Source organism: Mytilus edulis, chromosome 11, assembly GCF_963676685.1.
Source record: "Mytilus edulis chromosome 11, xbMytEdul2.2, whole genome shotgun sequence".
NCBI classification, from domain to species: Eukaryota; Metazoa; Mollusca; class Bivalvia; order Mytilida; family Mytilidae; genus Mytilus; species Mytilus edulis.
The window spans coordinates 23,229,581-23,251,691 of NC_092354.1; the positions used below are offsets into that span (position 1 = coordinate 23,229,581).

Consider the following 22,111-nt stretch of genomic DNA (forward strand, 5'->3'; position numbering starts at 1 on the left):
TGGTACCTTTGACAACTATTTGACAATACAATGCACATCCATCGGGTTGTAGCACCATTAAATCATGCTAAATTACTGAAATTTTCAAAATTCTATCATTTTAGTTAAATTTTAGACGGTTTCCCTGTAAAACGAAAGTTGCCGCATTCGTGTTTATCCTTAAGTATTTTACGATAATACACAAAAGTTGTGGATGAACACGGATGCGGCCACTTTCATTTTTGACTAAAAAACATCTGAAAAGTGATTTTTTTGGCATATTTTAAAGATTTTTCATATTTGAGCTTGAATCGGAGCGTTTTTAATGGCTTAATCAGTTAAAATCTTTCACTTAAACTATTTGAATCAAGTGATATAAACACTTAAGTGTTTAAAAAGTGGTCAAAATCTTTCGTCAGATGATACTGAAATATGAGGCCAAAATGAGTCCTTACCGGACCTACACCTTTATACTTCATGCAAATTTAGAACCATCAACCATAAATCACCCATTGACATAGGGAGATGGACAAATATTTAGAGAGATGGACGAAATTGTAAATTATGCAACTGTCAAGATCTTGGATCTATATTATGATGTGCACAGAGATGTCAGTAAAAAGAAACAAATGTATACCATTGTAATTGCAAAGTTTTGATAGAATAAAGATATACATAGAGACCAAATAATTGTTTATGTCCTTAGGTAAGATATTAAATGCTATTTTTTTATTCATACTATATTCTCTTTTAATTTTAATGAGCATTAGTTATCATATAATTACTCAATAATCATTTCATTTCTTTTTCAGTAACCAGTGAAGGTTCTTACAAAGATAGATGATATTTCACTATGTTATAAAGTAAAGGGACAAAAGCTCAGAGCAGCTATATTATATACCATCAGTGCTCTTTCAACTGCTGCAAATCAATAAACAAATGAACAATTTATTCATGATAAGGGATGCCCTTGAATTAACATTTTATAATATTTTGTGATAACTTATTGAAAATGTGAGACTCTATTTGTCAGAATTTTGAGAGTTTAAAATGATCTTGGTCTTAAACATTAAAAAAATTGATTTGACAAAAGTTGAAATGTTGAGCAAAGAACAATAACAATTCGCTAAGGAGGGAAAAAACGGCAAAATTTCCTTAAAATTACCAATTCAGGGGCAGCAACCCAACAACAGGTTGTATGATTACACTGAAAATGTCAGGGCAGATAGATCTTGACCTGTAAAACAATTTGACCCCATGCCAGATTTGCTCTAAATGCTTTGGTTTTTGAGTTATAAGCCAAAAACTGCATTTTACCCCTATGTTCTATTTTTAGCCGTGGCGGCCATATTGGTTGGTTGACCGGGTCATCGGACACATTTTTTTAAACTAAATACCCCAATGATGATTGTGGCCAAGTTTGGTTAAATTTGGCCCAGTTGTTTCAGAGGAGAAGATTTTTGTAAAAGTTAACGACGACGGACGCAAATTGATGGGAAAAGCTCACTTGGCACTTTGGGCCAGGTGAGCAAAAAAATGAAGATGAACCACAATATCCTAGCAAGCCCATATAAGACTGGTTAAAAAGGGAAAATAAAAAGACAATTTCAGACATTCATATAAGCACCATCAACTGTAAAATGGATCCAACATTCTCCTACAGAAGGAAACAAATAGTTGAGGATAAGGTGCGAGTCGAGGAACTTATAGACATGTTCCCCTGGCTACAATCTCGTCAAGAGGTATAACTGTAAATTCAGAAATTATTGTGTTTTTTTAGCAGTTTTGCTTACATTATATAAGACCAACATTTAATGTTAATTTTTGAGTTATTGAAAAATCGCCTGAGAAAAGGCATTTGATTTTACCATGTGATAATGAACTTGCCGATTGGATTGCCATGTGATTATGGACTTTCCTATTGGATTATCCTCTGAGTTTAGTATTTTTGTGATTTTACTTTGTACATTTAGATGTTACTCTGGTGAACAGCACGCCCCGATAGCTGCACCAATACATTGTTGATATAGGAGTCCATTAAAATCAAAAGTATTGTTTACGAGGACAGATTAAAGGAGGTGTAGTAGATCCTCTAGGTAGCCATTTTGTTTTGTATTGTGATTTTTCAAAATCATCCAGGCAATTTTAATTTGTGTATAAAATCTGATATGTCTTCTATGTATTGTTGTTGTTTTTGCACGATAGGCATAAGAAAATAATCGACATACCGGCTTATATATTCTGTAATCGAGCCGATCTGAAAATAATTGATCAACCAGGTGGCACTATGTTATGAATATTAAACCCATTGCATTTTATATCAGATATGCCAGATTGATTCAATTTATGAATTTGTAGAAGTGTGTGCATAGGTACTGATCCATTATTCTATTACCATTTATTTGGTAATTAAAAGTATCACTGTCAAGTAGTCTCCTGTTAATCATACCTATTAGATTTTTATTCAAACTGTTTCTAAGACGCACAGAAACCACTATTATAGCATGTTAAAAGCACACCAATTTAGCACATCTGCTAACATCACCTAGAATTCGAAATTAGGAAATCCCTGATGATGGCGGGCCTGTATCTAAAACCCAATTTATAATTATAAAAATACCGCCGAAACACAAAATTAGTGTAGGAATGATGCAAGCAATTCTATAAATTTATCCAGTCAGTACTAGTAATTATCTAGAATATATTAAAATATCACCAGAAATGAAACATTTTTATTCCTTAGTCAGGTTAAGTAATGTTTGACATGAGTGGAATTAGAATGTTGGAAAATTTGGTTGTTGGGTTCCATTTTTATTTTCCCAACAATGTGTCCTTTTGGAAACATTCTGGTTTTTGGTCAGAAAAAGTAAACAGTTTGCATTTTGCAATGATGGGGTACATAAATACAGGTTACTCAAATATTACGGTAATAAAGATTATTTAGTAATAAAGGAAATATACAGACTCATTGTTAAGTGTTGCTGTTTAAGTGCAGGTAAAGATATATCTCAAGTAGTACGACAATTGGACCTTTAAATCAACGGGGAATGGTATTTGTACAGTCATTGAGACGTGTGATGAATATTCGCAAGAAAACAAAATCAAAAGAATGTCTGGGCAGTACTTAGAATCAGAAGTCCAGATCTATCTATAAATGTTTCTGAGGATCATTATGATCCAACAAAAACTCAGAACATGCCTCTTTCACAACAATAGAGAAGATTTTAGAAATCAGTTAGGTTTTTCCCTCAAAAATACTAGTAAATTTGTTTTAAAATTTGTACCAATAAATCCCCCTTGACCCGATTGCTAAATATTTTAATTGAATTATTTTAGTCTCTGCACAAGAATTCTTTAGAAATTATATGTTTGATGAACAGTAGACGTCAAAAATTAATGTAGAACAATATATCTCTCTACCTATAATTTGTCACCTATTTATCATGATCTTTAACATGTATACTATGACTGAAGACTTGTATTGGGTTTCCACCTTGATAGAAATTGTACCATGAAGAATACTCATTTACTTGGTGTGGTATAGGTAGGACTTTTGTCCTCTAAAAGATTTCGACTTCGAGCGTAGAAGGACGCCACGTATCAATGTGTAAGGTTCTATCTACACTGTTACCTCTACCTTTGTGTGTTATTAAATGTTTATAATATTTTGGCCCTCAGGAAGTTAGTACTTAAGCAGATTAATTTTACAAGTAAACAGTTTTTTTGTTGCTGATAGACTGCAATAAATGTGTGGGTATACTGATATAAGACATGCAGCACTCTCGTGCTCATGCTAAGAAATGGCGGTTTTCGATTTAATAATTTTAGCGTACTACCAATGACAAAATTACCTTATTGTTATCTGATTGACTTTGACACCGACACATCCTGCGCTCTCTGGATAAGCATAACCCAACCAAAATCGTTGCAATTTAAACATCTACTAAACTCCGACTTCATAAGGCTGGATCAAATATTCTGCTTGGAAAGTGTCGGATACAATGAAAGTGTCCAAATCACGCAGGTAAATATTAAATAATTGTGTCGTTGGTAGTACGCAAATGTTTATTGGTAAACGACAAAAAATATTCAGTTTTCATAGGTAACAGGCTTTTAATCTGTTACGCTCGACGCGTGTTTTGTCTACTTTAAATTGATTGATTGTTGGTGGTTGCTTAACGTCCAGTGGCAAATATTTCATGCAAATTCAGGACGAGAACATGTTAATAAATACAATAGATATTGTGCTGTCTCACAAGTAAACACAGCTAACCATGGTATATCTTTATTGTTAATTGTTGTACAATTGTCATATACTGAATGCGGTGAAAAGCTACAATATAAAAATAAAACAATACTGTAGAAATTTGTTACAGAAAAAATACCTTAATAAAAATAGCAACATGCTAAGAACATAATTAGATGAAAATGTCTGAATTAGCAATTTATATAGCACATAGCAAGTGTGCATTGTTCCAGTATCACATAGAAATATTAAAAGACAGTACAAATTCACAAAATTGTAACTGCATGTTTATATACCTGGTGTACCATGAAAATATCTCAAAGTAGAAAAATATGGCTTATCAGTAGAAGTTACCTAAATCTACACTTTAATTACACAATTAAATGTAAATAATAAATGAAATTATTTCTAAATTTCAAATACATGTTAAAAAATATCATAATTCTCAAAAACAATCATAATATAATAACGCGGATGGCGTTCCATACATAAAAAATCTCGCAACTTGACCCTTTGACAAAATAATCTGAAAATGCCGTTATCGCGCAGCATACAAAAACTACAATTAATATGCATTAAGAACTATTTAAATGTGCACTAAAGACATGAAAAATTTACTTACATTGTGCTTGGATTAACAGATTATTACTTTTAGATGATAGAATTAAAACGTGATAGTTTCAAGGAAGTTATCGTAATTCAATAATAAAAAAATCAAATCGGAAAAAGCTTTACAAAATTCCGGAAATCGTTTCAGCATACTCCTCGCCTGATATTGAAAATTTCACCTTAAACTCAACAATATCAAAAATAAAAACAAAAAAGAAACTTGCAACGTACATATTTACAAGTGTTTATAAGACATTGATTCATATTTAGAAGACTAAACATTTTTTCATTAATAATGTCAAAATATATGCAAAAATACCAAAGTTCAAAGTTCACATGTACTTTAACACTGATTATTGTTCTACAAGCAGAACCACTTCACTGATAGGACGCAAGAATGTTTTTGGGTTGCCATCTATAATCATTCTGAGTTCTACCTTTCGGACTAGTCCATCATCACTGGGCATGACTTTTGTAACAATACCCAAAGGCCAAGAATTTCGAGAGAGTTCCTTGTCACGAACGAGTACAACGTCACCTAGTGAAACATTCTTTTCTACAGAAGTCCATTTCCTTCGATTTTGTAGTGTATTGAGGTATTCAACTTTCCAACGCTTCCAGAAGATTGCAGCGAGATTTTGAACCCTTTTCCACTGTTTACGGAGAAGATCCTTTTTGTCAACAGTTTCAAAATCTATGATGTTAGATTGCAATACATTAGATTTCTGAGTGAGTAATATCAACGGTGAAAGAATAAATGGATTGTTAGGATCTGTTGATGTTTCAACGAGTGGTCTAGAGTTTATGATATAACTAGCCTCGGCTAAGAATGTTGTGAGTACTTCATGAGTCAAACTACGAGATCCATATTCAAGCAGCATGGCATCCAAAATACGACGAGTCACACCAATCATCCTTTCCCACACTCCTCCCATGTGTGAAGAGTGTGGTGAATTGAAGATCCATGAAATTCCATGTTTTTGTAAGAAATTCTTAATCGGTCCATTTTCCACCTCCATGACATTTATATTCATTTCATTCACGGTACCTACAAAATTTGTGCCTCTATCTGAACGAAATATTCTGATGGGACCACGTATTGCTTGAAATCTGAGTAACGCATTAATGAATGATGAAGCTGACATCTCCTCCACGACTTCGATGTGGACGGCTCGTGTTACAAGACATGTGAAGAGAGCAGCCCATCGTTTACTGTTTGCTGCACCGCCTCTGGTTTTCCTTGTTAACACCTCCCACGGACCAAACATATCAACGCCGACAGACGAAAAAGGTGGTTGTTCAGGCTCAATGCGATCAACAGGTAAGTTTGACATTTTTTGACATTGGAATTCTTTCCTGAGTTTTCTGCAAGTAACACACTTGTGCAGAATGGATGAAACAAGTCTTTTGCAACCTACTACCCAGTATCCTGCTGAACGAATTCGGCCTTCAGTAAAATGGCGTCCCTGATGTTTCACATCTTCATGGTATTTACGGACGATAAGAGTTGTAACATGATGTTTTGCAGGTAAGATGATAGGATTCTTGAAGGAAGAATAAATTTAATATGTTTCAAGCGTCCACCTACACGTAGGAGCCCATCATTGCCGATAAATGGATCCAGTTGTACGATAGAACTGTGTTTGTTTAGAGGCTTTGAGTCACGAATATCATTTAATTCACTTTCATAAAATTGCTGCTGTACCTCTCTTAGAACAAGCTGCTCTGTGTTGTGCAGCAATTCAACACTGTCCATGTTCTTTGAGCCATCTGATCGCTTCAAATTTAAATGACGCCGAATGAATTTTCGAACTGTAGCTAAGGCAAAATTCAATCTATTCCAATCAGAGAATTTCTCAAATACACTGTTGCCAAGACCATTCGGTTTAACATTCTCAATATCAACTTTGTTCGAACGGATTTCCACATCAACATCTGGCTGAATGAGTGAGAAGTCGGAATCTTTATCCAAAGATACATTAGGTGCTTCGATTCTGCTTGGCCCATGTAGCCAGAGACTATTCTGTAAGTCTGCGGGATGAATACCTCTAGTTCCTATATCTGCAGGGTTCTTTTCAGAACGAACATAGAGCCATTGAGTAGGTTCGCTATAACTTCTGATCCTTGCAACACGGTTGGCTACGTAAACAAAAAAGCGTCTCTTTTCATTGTAAATATAGCCTATAAGACTACTCGACTATCACTGAAATATTTGATGTTATCAATATTGATCTGCAAGTGGTCTACTGCAATCTGAGCAATTTCAACCCCTAGCACTGCAGAACAGAGTTCTAGTCTTGGAATGGTGGTACATTTCGCTGGAGCAACCTTGGCTTTACCTAGCACGAATCCAGTAGAAGTAGAACCATCCGAATAACTAACATGAAGGTAACACACAGCTGCAATGGCAAGTTCTGACGCATCACAGTAAATAAATAGTTCCTTGTTTACAGCATTGCTAAGATTTGGCACGATAATACGGGGTATGCGCAAATCCTCTAAGTCAGGTAAGTTTTGACTCCATTTATTCCATTCAGTCAACAAATGTTCAGGCAATGGATCATCCCAATCAAATGTTGAAGACACTATTTTTCGAAGTATGATTTTGCCTTGCACAGTTATTGGGGAGATAAATCCCATTGGGTCGTAAAGACTATTAACAACTGAGAGTATGCCTCTACGCGTTGCTGATTTAGTTTCATTAGAGATGCTGAATTTAAAGGTATCGGATCCTAAATCCCACAGCAGACCTAGGCTACGCTGAGTAGGTGAGTCTTTCTCAAAGTCCATATCCACGAGTCCCTTTGCTAAGTCTCCGGGTTCCAACGCATTTATAACAACTTTGCTATTGGACGCAAATTTATGAAGTCGCAGATTTCCATGCATTTTCATGGCTTCTTGGGTTTTAAGAATCAAGTCTATAGCATCTTGGCTTGACGGGCAATACTTCAAGCCATCATCAACATAGAAATCATTGTTTATAAAATTCTTCACATCGTCACCATGAGATTCAGTGGCTAATTCTCCTATTCGACGTAATCCATACATAGCTATTGAGGGCGAAGGTCGATTCCCAAAGACATGTACACGCATACGGTAAGTAACAAGTGGGTTTTCAATCACATTATCTTTGTGCCATAGAAATCTGAGGAAATCTCTATGTTCTTCCTGTACCAGGAACGAATGGAACATTTGCTGGATATCAGCGACTACTCCTACCATCTCTTTTCTAAATCGAATAAGTATTCCGAGAAGACTGTTGATGAGATCAGGACCTTGAAGCAGCTGGTCATTCAGTGAAACATTGTTGAATTTTGCAGATGCGTCAAAGACGCCGCGAATTTGCTCTGGCTTGCGAGGGTGATATACCCCGAATAATGGAAGGTACCAACGTTCTCTATCAGGAGGTAGATACGGGGCAATTTCAGCATGGTGATTGTCAATAATTTTCTGCATGAATTCGAGTAGATGCTGCTTCTTAGTTTCATTCCTATGCAGTGAAGCATCTAGAGATTTGGCACGATTAAGCGCAAGCAGATAATTGTCTGGCATAGTATAATGTGGTGAACCAAAAGGTAAAGGCGCTACCCATTTACCATCAAAGTCTAGGCGAAATTCTTTGTCCATTATGTCTAGAAATTTACGATCTTCAATTGACAGTCCGGGCTTATTGTCGTGACTAGTTGTTTCGAAAATGTTATATTTTGTCAATTGGGGTTGTTCACTTCTGATGAATGTTTTTCGAACGTTAATAATTTGTTCACATGGTTTCAAACTCGTAGGGCGCCCATTATCTATGATGAAATTCTGATCATACTCCGCTGATGAAGGACAATGTTGTCCAAAGAGACAAACATCACCAATGATAGTCCAGCCTAGTGGTGAACGTTGTGCAAAAGGTGACCGTGGAGGTCCTAACTTTTGTTCAAGAACGTGGTGAGCACTTGAAAGGTCACGGCCTATCAGTAACATTATTTTCATAGAAGCGTCGTGTTCATGTAATTGATGAGCAATGTCATGCAAGTGTGGGTAATGGCGAGCAACATCCGGTGTCGGAATTTCAGTTTGATTGTCTGGAATATTGTCACATTCTATAACAGGTGGTAATTTCATTTGCAGATTGTTACTGACGCTTTCAACTACCAGTCCTCCTACAATCCGTCCACTACTTGTCGACCTTCCGGAACATGATTCCATCTTGTATTCGATTGTTTCAGATTCAACAGATAAGCTATCAAACAAACAAGTTTTTCCTAGAGTCCTATTGCTGTGGTCATCAAGCATTGCATATGCGAGTACAGCTTTGTCCGATTGTCCTTCCGGAAATATTCGCACTGGAAGAATTTTTGCGCATGATTTGCCTGTAAAGCTGGGAATACCACAAATCTCGGTACAACGAGAGCTTACTTCTGCTGGTGTCTCCTCGCCATGCTTTGGTGCAGCATTACCAGTTCTTTGATTTGAGTTATTGTTAATGTCTGCATTATTATTGTTAAAGTCTATATGAAAAGCAGTGCAATGAGTTGACGCTTTGCATATGTCACACTGTATCTGAGCCCGACAACGGTTTGCAAAATGGTCTGAAGTATCGCAACAACGTAAACAAATGTTATGACTTCGAAGCAGAGTCTTTCTGTTTTCTAAACTTTTGCTCCGGAAAGCTTTACACTCATTAATGGTGTGTTTGGCTCCAATGTGAATCAAACAGGCATGTGTTGAGTTTGAGTTTGACTTTGTTACAGGAGTAGAATTTACCTCCATCTTATTTGCCGTTATAAGATGCTGATCTTTTTGTTTGTACATAGTGTTTTGTGGTTTACTGTAACTTGGTTTTCTTGTTGACTGATTCATAGGTGTTTCAAAAAGGAGACTTGGGTCATTTCGAATAACACTTATTTCACCAATGAATTTTAAGAACTCGCTAAAAGGCGGGAAAATCACTTGGTTCTGCTTCTTATAATTCACCACTCGTGTGATCCATCTATCTTGAATAAACTTTGGCAGTTTTTGAACTATTGGTCTAATGCCTAGTGAGGAGTCTAAGTATGAAAATATCACACTATATTCTCGGAGTGTTTTCACAGCCTGAATTTCATTTAGCAAATCGTGTAGGTCATAAAGAACTTTACGGTCAATCATATTTGGCAAATTTGAAAGTTTTGTTTTCAAAGCAAATTCTAATAACTCTGCTGAACCGAAACGTTGGTCTAGTCTATTCCAAATATTGGTTAAACACAAGTCTGGACTGTCGGCACATGAAGCCCTGGTGCTCATGATCAGACGATAAGCATCGGAATCCTTTTTTACACAATTTGTCAACAGAGTGATTTCTTCTAATGCAGAACATTGAATGTCAGCAGCCATAACTTTGAATTGTTTTTTCCACACGATGTAACGGTCTGGCTTGTCGTCAAATCTTTGTTGTTGAAAGCTTTCTAACAATAAGTTTTTCTTAATAAGAAACGTTGATGTAAATTGTGTTTCTGCAGCAGCGCTATTGTGTGAAGCTGAGATTAAAGTGGTTGGCCCTTGGACTGGCATTGTTGGTTTTGCAGTAGTTGTTTGTTTAGGAATAGTGTGAACAATGTTCTGTACTATTGGTGTAGAAGCAGTAATATCTTTTTGAAAATAGTCTGGCGAGACTGCAGGTACAAACAATTTTGCTTCAGCTGATAGAGGTTTGTCTTGTGGAGAAGTAGAGCCCAATCCATCTAGATAGTTTAAAGTTCTTTCGAACGCACCAATTTCCTCTTTAGGTAAGATATCAGACCCATCATGTTCAGATCCGCCTTGAGAATGTCTCTCTAGATAAGTTGCTTCTACATCAGCCGCTGCTGCATTTTTTTTTGTTGTTCAAGAATTTCTAGCTGTAAGGATTTTTCAAATTGTTCTTTTTTCAATGCCACTTCTTTTTCAACATATTTGAGCTTTATTTTTTCAGATTCTGCTTTGGCTCTTAGCCCAACTGTACGACTCCCAGATGCTGACGAACGAGTTCTGTCTGATCTTTGTGACGTGTGCGATTTAACTGATTTTGTTTCTATGGATTCCTTTGCAAACTGAATTTTGTCCATTAACATACTGTATTTGTTTTTAACATCAGTCATTATCACCCAGTATGATTCCAATTCGTTTTGGGCTTCTGAATCTCTTGAACGTGACAGAAAATCAATGTACTCATTTGCATTTTTGTCATATCTTTTGTACACAGTGTCTAAATCTGTTTCTGCACTTTGTAATGCTGACAAAGACTTTGGTAGTGTATTAAGATTGTTCATACAATTTGATAACATGAAACTTGACACTTTTGCCCTTTTTATGTGAGTGTCCTTTTGTTCCTGGTGGAACAGAGTTCCCTTTTCAGTCATCTGACTAGTTCGTTGATCTGTGTCTTCTTCACGACTGTCTGTAAACATGGCGGACATGTACCAGTGTGTTGTAAGGATCCTTCAAGTAATCTTTTCACTGTGCTGTCTCACAAGTAAACACAGCTAACCATGGTATATCTTTATTGTTAATTGTTGTACAATTGTCATATACTGAATGCGGTGAAAAGCTACAATATAAAAATAAAACAATACTGTAGAAATTTGTTACAGAAAAAATACCTTAATAAAAATAGCAACATGCTAAGAACATAATTAGATGAAAATGTCTGATTTAGCAATTTATATAGCACATAGCAAGTGTGCATTGTTCCAGTATCACATAGAAATATTAAAAGACAGTACAAATTCACAAAATTGTAACTGCATGTTTATATACCTGGTGTACCATGAAAATATCTCAAAGTAGAAAAATATGGCTTATCAGTAGAAATTACCTAAATCTACACTTTAATTACACAATTAAATGTAAATAATAAATGAAATTATTTCTAAATTTCAAATACATGTTAAAAAATATCATAATTCTCAAAAACAATCATAATATGATAACGCGGATGGCGTTCCATACATAAAAAATCTCGCAACTTGACCCTTTGACAAAATAATCTGAAAATGCCGTTATCGCGCAGCATACAAAAACTACAATTAATATGCATTAAGAACTATTTAAATGTGCACTAAAGACATGAAAAATTTACTTACATTGTGCTTGGATTAACAGATTATTACTTTTAGATGATAGAATTAAAACGTGATAGTTTCAAGGAAGTTATCGTAATTCAATAATAAAAAAATCAAATCGGAAAAAGCTTTACAAAATTCCGGAAATCGTTCCAGCATAGATAGGTCTTGTCTAAATAGAGGCCATTTGGGATAAGGCCTAAAACAAAATAGTGTTTGTTTCCCCAATCCCGACCGACTTATTGCATATTGTAATTTCTCTGAAAATGTTTTTGAGACTAATTTGTGAGCTGATATTTCCTGAATGCTTTTTCGACACCTTGAACTCAAAATCCATGTTTTAGTTTGATTTGATCTAAATTTCGGCACATTTTATATCTATTTAAGCTTCTCTGAAGTTGATTCAAAGATATGTCCTAGCAAAAATATATTACACATTAACACTAAAAACAGAAATTTATCAGTGGTCACCGATGCTATCAATATATATTGCATAAAGAAAGCATGTTCATTTTATTATTTGAAGACTACACTCAATTTGATTGAAATCTCCATGTATATACCATAGTTGACCTATATTTAGCTTTTCAGTGACCCAGCTGTTGTTTTGAGAGTGGCAATATCTCCGTAGGTTATATCCGTTCCATATACTTTAGCTATAAAGTAATAGGACCAGGGTGCAAATGGTACTCCCAAATTTTATCTATCTTAACGGCATCTGAAAAAAAAATATTGCTTTCATTACAACAATAAAAGAAAAGTAAACATCAAAAGAGCATGGCTCCCACACTTAGGTCAATGTGCATATCAGTAAAACAATGAATAACATGGTAGGTAAAAATAGAATTCATGACAAAAAATCTCTTTTTTGCTGATCTTTTAGTTTGTTTTGTTGATATCTATCTTCTTTAAGTTTGCTGAAGAAACAAAAGAGGCCTAACAAATTATCTTTTAAGGACAAAGAGTTGGTTGTATAAAGAGTCACATTCTACTAAATCTTTTGACAAAGTTGGACTTGTTTGTAGATCTTGCGTAAGTATTTCTATTGCATTACAGTGAGCAATTCTCCTTTGTTGCCGTTCAATCTAATTCCTCTCAACTGCAATTTGATGGCACTTTGTTATTTTACCCATTATCGTCGATTATTTTATTTCACCTCTGAGTTAGTCTCATCACTAACAGTGACAGCACTTGTCAAGGACACCACAGTTGACCTGTTTATGACAATTGTGTTGTCTGTCTTTTGAATGTAGTGTCTCAGCATGACACTTGTCAAGTTTTAGCATTGACACTTTGGCACTGTCATAACAGATGGCTGTTATGAATCCGGTACAATCTGCTACAGCAATCTTGGGGAGGTCTTTTCCGTCCCATCTCTCTGGTACAACCTTCACCCTGATTGGTACATGGTATGGGGTGTTACCAGGCTGTTCTATGTTATTTATGGTCTGAAATGTATATAAACAATGATCAAGAATCTAGATGAGTGTACATACAATGAAATAAGGTGATTTGTTTTGACTGTAAATTTCTTCCCACAAAATCACATCTCTAGAACGGACATGGTGAGTTACGAGGACCATTCTTCTTTTCTTCAACTTGTTGTTAAAGCAAACTACCTTCTGATATGTCTTCATATACCGAGTTGTTATCATCCCAGTCGCTATCACTCTCAATCGCCTCTAGCTTGAATGTTCTTCTTACTTCCGTATTCTCTGCCATCTTTGGAAACCAACGAGGGTCTGTTGTTTCAGATTCTGATGACTCAATATTCTCAAACTGAGACAGTACATTTTTAATATTAGTCAAGTCTTCCTTAACATGTACGCTCCTTTTGAATGATTTGTTCGTACGTCCATATTGGTAATTTAGATTGTAGAACTGACTTGTGAATCTGTACTTTCACCCAAACGTCACCAGTGGGTTCACCATAGCCAATATCTTTTACAAAATCTTCTCTGAAACTACTGGGTCAAATAAAAGAAACTTGGCCACAACCTTCATTGGGGTATCTAGTTTAACGAATGTGTGGCATGACCCGGCCAATCAACCAAGATGGCCATCATGGCTAAAAATAGAACATAGGGGTAAAATGTAGATTTTGGCTTATAACTCTGAAACCAAAGCATTAAGAGTAATTCGGACATGGGGTTAAATTGTTTTGCAAGTCAAGATCTATCTATCCTGAAATTTTTAAATGAATCCGACAACTGGTTGTTGGGTTGCTGCCCCTGAATTGGAAATTTTTAAGGACATTTTGCTGTTTTTGGTTACTATCTTGAATATTATTATAGATAGAGATTAACTGTAAACAGCAATAATGTTCAGCAAAGATCCACAAATAAGTCAACATGACCAAAAAGGTCAGTTGACCCCTTAAGGAGTTATTGTCCTTTATAGTAAATTTTTAATATTTTGTACATTTTAATAAAATATTTTCCTCTGTAACTAATTGGCCAAGTTCAATATAGGTGTAATACCACCAAATCATGGTACGTCACATCCGGTTGCATACGAAAGTAGGCCTAAAAAAATATTCCCTTGAATTTGACAGTTGTAGAAAATTAACCCTGCATTTCAATGCACTTAAATTTTTCTGAGTCGTAAATATGTATGTTGGATGTCTGAAAGCATCATTCTTTTTATATTTGATGGTCTTATAAAATATTTTGGAACGTTAAGGTTACGTAGTTACCAAAGCAGGTAACATGTAAATAACAGTGTAAAAATTGGGTTGTTTACCTCCGGCGATGATTATTTTCTTATATGCAATGAAATGTAGTGTGAAATTTTCACTGTATCACTGGAAAGGATTAAACTTTACACATGCAAAGTATTTCTTTGGTTGAAATAAAGGTAAATACTGTACAATTTTTTTAAAAGTGCCAATTTAACAAAGACTAATAGGGAAAAATCAATGGTGGTATTACACCTATAAATTGAGATAATTGTAAGAAGCAAGAATATTCAGTAAAGTAAGATCTACAAACACATCACCATCACCAAAACACAATTTTGTCATGAATCCATCTATGTCCTTTGTTTGATATGCACATAGAGCAAGGTGAGCGACACAGGCATCAGACTGTCATTTCATGGCCTGACCTAACCTTTGACGATTACATAACTAATGAAGACGAGTACATATAGAGTGTTAAAACAGCTATACAACATACACCACTCTTTTAATGATATTTTAAAGAATCAAGTTAATATATGGATTACAAAGAACGTCATTCAAAGAAATTCCTCTATAACAATGCTAAATATGAACATTATCATGCTGATGTAGAGATGCAAAGTTCGGTGGTGTTTCTTCTACAGGTTGATTTGCATATTTCCCCAAATCTTGATACAGTTAGTCTCCATTCCCTAGCTTGGTACCAAGCCGTACTTACAATTTGTCCTCTTGACATCGGTTCTGTTTTGTTTGCCGTTTTAAATAAAATAACATACTTCCACATAGTGTCGTAGGCTTTTTCAACATCGAAAAAGACCGACATCATATGATCATTGTTACATTAACCTGAAATGTGAATTAATAATTTTTTGAATTTTTATATGTAAAATCCTCACCAATGAAACAGACAAATATTAGAAATATCAATGTTATTGCACCTGAAGCGCAAATAAGTTTTCTCCAGGCCAATCAAGTTGTAATTCAGAAATGCTATTCAACGTTGTACTTGTTTGGTTTTATAACTTGATTGATTGATTTTTGGTTACTTTACGCCGAGTTAGCTATAAAGAAGTAAGTTTTGGTGGTCAAGTTCATATCTCAGATACTATAAGCTATAGGTCTAGTACGTTCAGTGTATGGAACGATTGTACATGTCGCCCTTGTTCAAAAGGCCGGATAAAGTTATCAAAACCTGGTTAATGATGGGTTAGGTTATCCACTGGACAAAATATTATCCAGTGGACAAGTCCCATAACTCTTAGTACTTCCTGTCACATTTGCTAAATGGAACCAGAAAAGGGGAAAAGGGCTGCAAATTTTACAGAGGCAGAATAGGTCTTCCTCAAAGAGCTGGTGGAAAACATAAACATAACAAAATTCACTAGCTCAATTACCAATCAAAGAAAAAAACAGGTATGGGAAGACATTGCCAAACTTTTGAATTCAAGGGGTGGGGCACAAAGAACTGCTAAACATATCAAAGAAAAGTGGAGGACGTCGTGTGGGGCAGCAAAGGACAAGGCCAATGCAAGGACGACTTGCGGTGGACCTCCAGCCGAGGCAAAAGAACCTGTAACACAGAAAACATTGGAACTGCAATACTTTTGGGTTAAATGGTAATACTATATGCAATACTTTCACACTGGTTTAAAAACACAACATTTTATGCTCATGTAATGACTACTACAAACGTTCGTGAATGTGTCGTCTACTTATGAGCGGTCATATTTAAATCTTCGATGTTGATATGCTTTTAATCTAAATTGTTTTAACACGAGAAACGGCGTTTTTCTTAAATCATAAAATGTAAAGCCATATGCATTCTCCATTAGTTTTACATGGTATTTGACCAAAATATACATTTATGTAGTATATACGCATACGCATGTTTAATAATTTCGTAATGTGTACACCTGTACTGCCTTCAGTGGTGCCTGTTATACATCATGATTTAGCGGTCGCCCTGTGTCTGCATTTTCTTCATCTTTCACTTTCAAAACTGTGTACTGACATGTGCATGATGCATGATAAAAAGTATCCTTTACTCTACACCTTTTTGTTTGTCGTTGACCGTATAATCTGGATAGCAGCACTCAACAAAAGTTGAGAAGATCGTTGTTCAAATCCGTTGCATTTAGCTTTGTAGCTTGTTGATGAAAGCTCTGCATATGAAACAGGAGTTTTAGGAGGATTGAAGTACTTAAGCATAGCTGTTTTCCTAATGAATATTTGCAGCAGGAAAATAATAAGTGTCTTCTTAATTTTAAACCAACCTAATAGGAGTGTTGTCTTTTCATATAGTCTTGTTTCCAATTTGTTTTATTGCATCATTGAATGCTAATTCTAACCTATGGGCGAGGCAATGAATAATTATAATCTCCGGATTTTCCTCTCTCAGGTGAGCAGCAACACCACTTCTTTTGCCCTAACAAAAAAGTAATCAACTGAAAAGGTGCAAAATAAAATTCTTTAAAAATGAAAATTATATATGTGATTGTCAGAGAATATTGTGCTTTAATTTATGCTAGCTTAACTTTTGCCAATAAAATATAAATTAGAAACACGAGGATCTGGTATGAGTGCCAATGGGACAACTCTCCATCCTGGTCCAAGGCAAAACAATAAATATTTAAAATAATCAGCAAACCTTTGTCAGAATTAAAGCATGTAATAAATAAATACCAATGTCATTAGGTGTATAAAAAAAAAACATATCAGTCCTTAGCCACAACTTGACCTGTTTAGATCATGGGATGAGAAAGGCGCTTTTTTAAGTTAAAATTATTACCTTGCATATTGATGCGCCATCAGAACCAAACACCTACTATTTTCGTCCACAAATCAGTATTACATGTACGATCTTCCCTGTCAAAAGTTGCCTTTATAAATGAAACAATATCTAAGGCACAGGCTGACTCTGCTGTTCTTAAACAAAAGAAACTGTCAGTGACTCATACTCGTCTCCCATAAAATCACTTGTCCCATCACACGTTACACTTATAAATTTTGAGGCATCCAATAACTTGTTTACGTCACTTCTCGAGACATTGGCGATTTGTCATTCAAATAAGTTTCGCCAACATCTAAACCTTTAGCCTAGTCTAGCTGGCATAAAATGGGATAAAATTTGAATGCTAGATGATGTTTTGCATTTGCATTGCGAAAAAGAACATTCATCCTGTCATAATCATGAGCTTTCAATTTCACAACAGCCTTAGCTGCCTCTGATTTTTCAGCAGCTGGCCTCGTTGAAACAAGTGAGACAGTTTTATGTAGCTTGGAATTTTCATGCGCTTGTATTGCTTCAAGCCTAAAGTTGGAAGTCAAGAACATACCTACACCGACAGAAGAATTTCTTCAATTCATAGGATGAAAGAGTAAATAATTTTCGCATAAAGAACATGCAGTTTTAAGCAGTTGCTTTTCTTGTGGTATGTCAGCTTGGCAGGTATTGACTGTTGAAGTTGTGAGATTTTTGAAATTTATATAAAACTTATTTTTTTTCTTAATATAAGATTTTGCTATATTTTTGTTTAAATGAACTTTATCTTATACTTAATAGAAACTGAAATAAAAACATAGGGTCACCTGATAAAATGTGTTGGTCAGGATGGACAATACAAACTCATATGATATATAGATTGATGCTGAAACATTTACAATGCCGCCTGTTGAAACAGAACCTAACGTTAAAATTATAATCCCAAGAAAACCGATACCTTCTAAAACCAGTACTTATTCAACTCAATCATTGACTGCTACAGCAACTAAATAAATGCCATCTGAAATTGTAAAAAAAGCTTGGAATGAACCGAGAAGGAATTATTGCTGGAAATATGATTGATTGTTGGTTGCCTACAAGAAAAAAAACTACCTCTGTTAAGTCGAGTTCATAATCCTATTCAATTTTATATTCTTCCTCAGAAAGGGGGCATGACTGGTTGTCCGTTCGTTTATTACACATTTTTCCGTTCTTTTTATCCCATTTACAATGTGGTTGATATGTGCCTAAGTATATCTTTCGAAACGCTATTATCAAGTGAATCAGTTATTTCGTTTCAAGTCTTGCAGTATTTCCTATAAAACCTTAAGATTGTCTTCAACTGACTTTGTAAATGTTCTCTGAGCCTTATCTTTACCCTGCACTAATAAATATGCTTCCTAGTACATGTAGTAAGTTATGTAGGTATATACAAGTAACATGTAGGTTAGATTGTACTTTGTTTACCTCCCACTCCCCCCCCCCCCCCCCCCCACCCCCACCCCCCGTGGTTTTAACTAGGAAATTCCTTGCAAAAGTTAAGTATAAATCTGTGTAATAATGAAATGAACTCATCTAACTCGAAATCACCAAAAGAAAGTGAAACTCGAACAATAACTGGGCCGATTTTGAGCACTCGAATCTTTGTTGACGGGCAAACTTTGAATATGAATTCAGCATCTGCACTCACTGAGACAGAAAGAGAATTAAAATCAGAGATAGAAGAGTTGAAATTTAAAATTAAGCAGATACAAGATAACAGGATCAAAATATGCTTCAAATAGACACATATTTAAATTGAATCGAAATATGGCTGCCTTAGAAGAAAATCGACATGCATCACTTTCAAATTCAGATGTTTGGAATTTATTAAAATGAATGGCTATCTAAAATGCGTTCAATGGTTACAGGAAAAAATTATAATTTGGGTTATTTTAAAGAAGCATTGCAAAACTTTTAAGTGAACAAAAAACTTTGCAAACATAAATAAGCAGAGCTAAATAAAGCAGAATTTGTGTTATGTTTATGTGTCTCTAAAATTTCAAGTACAAAAAGTGTAACCATGCATCATGATCTTAGACAAAAATCCTTATTACAAAACAAAGCTGAGTTTGAAGTTTCCAATTTGAATGAGAAACTGCACGAATCATTCCATCGATTAACTTGATTCATTTGAAAATAAATTAAGCAAAGGCAAATTAAGTTTGAAAAGAATAAAAGCTAGGAAGCTATATTCTAGTTCAAAAGTCAAAATTTAAATTCATGTCCACTATAAAATGTATGTCTTTCAAGATTCTAAATTCTTTCACCCCAGTTCTTCGAAACCGGTTCTTGACACTTCTGTATTGCAGTGGATGTAAATTATCATTTTAGACCAGACAAAGTTTTTAAATCCATATGGATGATTGGGGAATAGAAGTATGGTCAATTAGTCTTTTTCTGACCGACATTAACATGTTTATTAAAGACAAGCGTTCTTTTGATTTTATAGCGGGATGAACAAGTTTGCAGCCACGTCTGGTAATCTAGACGTTAAATACGATGACTTGTGAAATGGAATTCTGGAACAAATTTAGTACTCTTTACGAACTAGTAATGGAATTCTAGAAACAATTCTAGAACACTTTAAGAACTAGTAAATTCTTCAAATATTCTAAAATGTGACACAAATCGAGGCTTCTAGATCAATGATTTAAAACTTTTAAAGATTTTCAAATGATCAAAACAATTTTAGAACTTTTCAAGGGCATATATTGTTTAGAACTTAGTCATTATTAATAAGTTCTGAAAATGTGCCATGAATTATTATAATAAACACATAAGTATCTCACCACATTGGAAATCTTTCAAAGACAGAATGGCCATATTTGTTTGGAAGTCTGCATACAATGTACATACGGTAGAACAGATCATTTGAATTTACTTGTATTCTTGTGTCAATAAACACAACCCTGAAGGACTTCATAAAGTTTCTCAACATCTATTCCCCAAGGGTGACTGGGGAATAGAAATATGGTCACTTGGTCTTCTCCCGACCGACAGTAAAACGCTTGCCGAAGTGGGGAGTCCGTTTGGCTGTGCGCAATGGCGGATCCAGAACTTTTCCTAAGGGGGGGGGGGCCTATGGTGAAAAACCGGAGATGATCTTAGGTGCTTTGATTCAGTTTGTAAGCAATTCGGTAACCAAGTGAGCACACATCAATAAACTCCCACTTTTATTTCTATAATATTATTCATGTTGACATGATACCTGTGTACTGTTATATTGAAAACCATAGCCTCTTGTTTGTCAAACAGCATCAAAACTGCATTCCAATTAATCACTTGGGGAAATATCTTTTTCTTATACACTGGAATATATAGGAATATAGGAATCAGATGTCTCATCCATAAGTGACAATGCTATACATTTCTCTTTCTTTTTCAGTGTCTTAGGATTATGTGGGGCTTTGTTGCATGTGCTGAGATAATTCACAACATGATCAGGACCCATTCCAGAGTGCATTTAGAGCTGTACTTGATGAACAAATTGTCTTTAAAGGACAATACCTCACAAAGGACAATTTTGGTCATATCATTATTATTTTTTTTCTAAATCTTACTTTGCTGAACATTATTACTGTTTACAGTTTATATCTAGCTATAATGATATTCAAAATAATTACAAAATAGTGCAAAATTTCGTTCAAACTTCATAAAGGTGCATAGTGTGTGTGGATCGACAAAAAACTGCAGTTATAATACCATGTGGTCATACATTTTGTATGACTTGTGCTTCACAGATTAAGGCATTACACCAGCCTTGTCCGGTATGCAGAACAGCCATTTAAGATGTACAATTTTCCTACATGTACATGTATAATAAACGAATTTAGTAATTATTGTCATTATTGGCTGGGAATATACATATCCATCCATTGTTAAGCTGCATTTTCCCGTGCACTTATTACGTATACGACTTTCCGTCCTGATTGCGCATGAGATTTTTGCCACAACACGTTAATCAACCAACAAATTAAATTTGTCTATTAGAAAAATACTCAATTATGATGAAATATAGAAACTGAGAGTAAAATGGAGATATATTCATTATTCAGACTTTATTTAATTCCATCAAGGCTTTCTAACTGGGCCCGTATGCAAAATGGCTTGTTTACTCAAGTTAAGATTTGTTCCGAACGGACGGATTTTTCAACACTTTCAACGACGATGACGATGAATTACGTTACAAAACGGAACTTTCAGTATAAGAATGTTTAGTAGTAGACAAAAGTGGACAACGCTTTCAAAAGGGGGTTTTGATCCATGAGAAAGCCACATCTTATTTTAAATTTGATCTGTTATTTCATTTACCGTTTTCAAAAGAAATAAATTGAATGGAAAATTTTACGACTTTGTGGAGATTTCTCAATTGGTTTTGAATATAACATACATGTAGTTGAAACAATACGGGGTTTTTTTGTTGCAAAACCATATATGTTTATTATTTTTCAAATGAAACCGTCTGTATTTGTTTACCGAGTGAACTTGTACATGTATGTGTTTATTTGACTTTAATAAACTACCATCGCTAAACACCGTGACACGACTCTAATCAACACACTAATTGGTAAAGAATAAAATCGTCGGTCGTTGATAAATAATACCATGTAACGGCGCTAGCCTGGGGTCCTGCCTAATCTTGTCAGTGACGCGCAGCTAGATTGGGTCGGATGCCAGGCTAGTAACGGCGCGTCATGATAATGGGAAATTGAGTTTTGTTTTCT

The 22,111-nt window shown here is 35.1% G+C and overlaps 2 protein-coding genes across 2 annotated transcripts; both read right to left on the reverse strand.

Moving 5' to 3' along the window:
* Positions 1 to 5,187: 5,187 nt before the first annotated feature.
* On the reverse strand, positions 5,188 to 6,168 carry LOC139494089 (uncharacterized). The gene has a single exon (XM_071282263.1). It carries the CDS (start codon positions 6,166 to 6,168, stop codon positions 5,188 to 5,190), a length of 981 nt encoding a protein of 326 aa, XP_071138364.1.
* Positions 6,169 to 7,015: 847 nt separating this feature from the next.
* LOC139494090 (uncharacterized) lies at positions 7,016 to 12,055 on the reverse strand. Its single transcript, XM_071282264.1, has 2 exons — positions 11,926 to 12,055; positions 7,016 to 11,390 (listed from the first exon to the last, which is right to left on the reverse strand). The coding sequence occupies exon 2, from the start codon at positions 10,373 to 10,375 to the stop codon at positions 7,016 to 7,018; it is 3,360 nt and encodes a 1,119-aa protein (XP_071138365.1). The 5' UTR covers positions 10,376 to 11,390; positions 11,926 to 12,055.
* Positions 12,056 to 22,111: the final 10,056 nt, after the last annotated feature.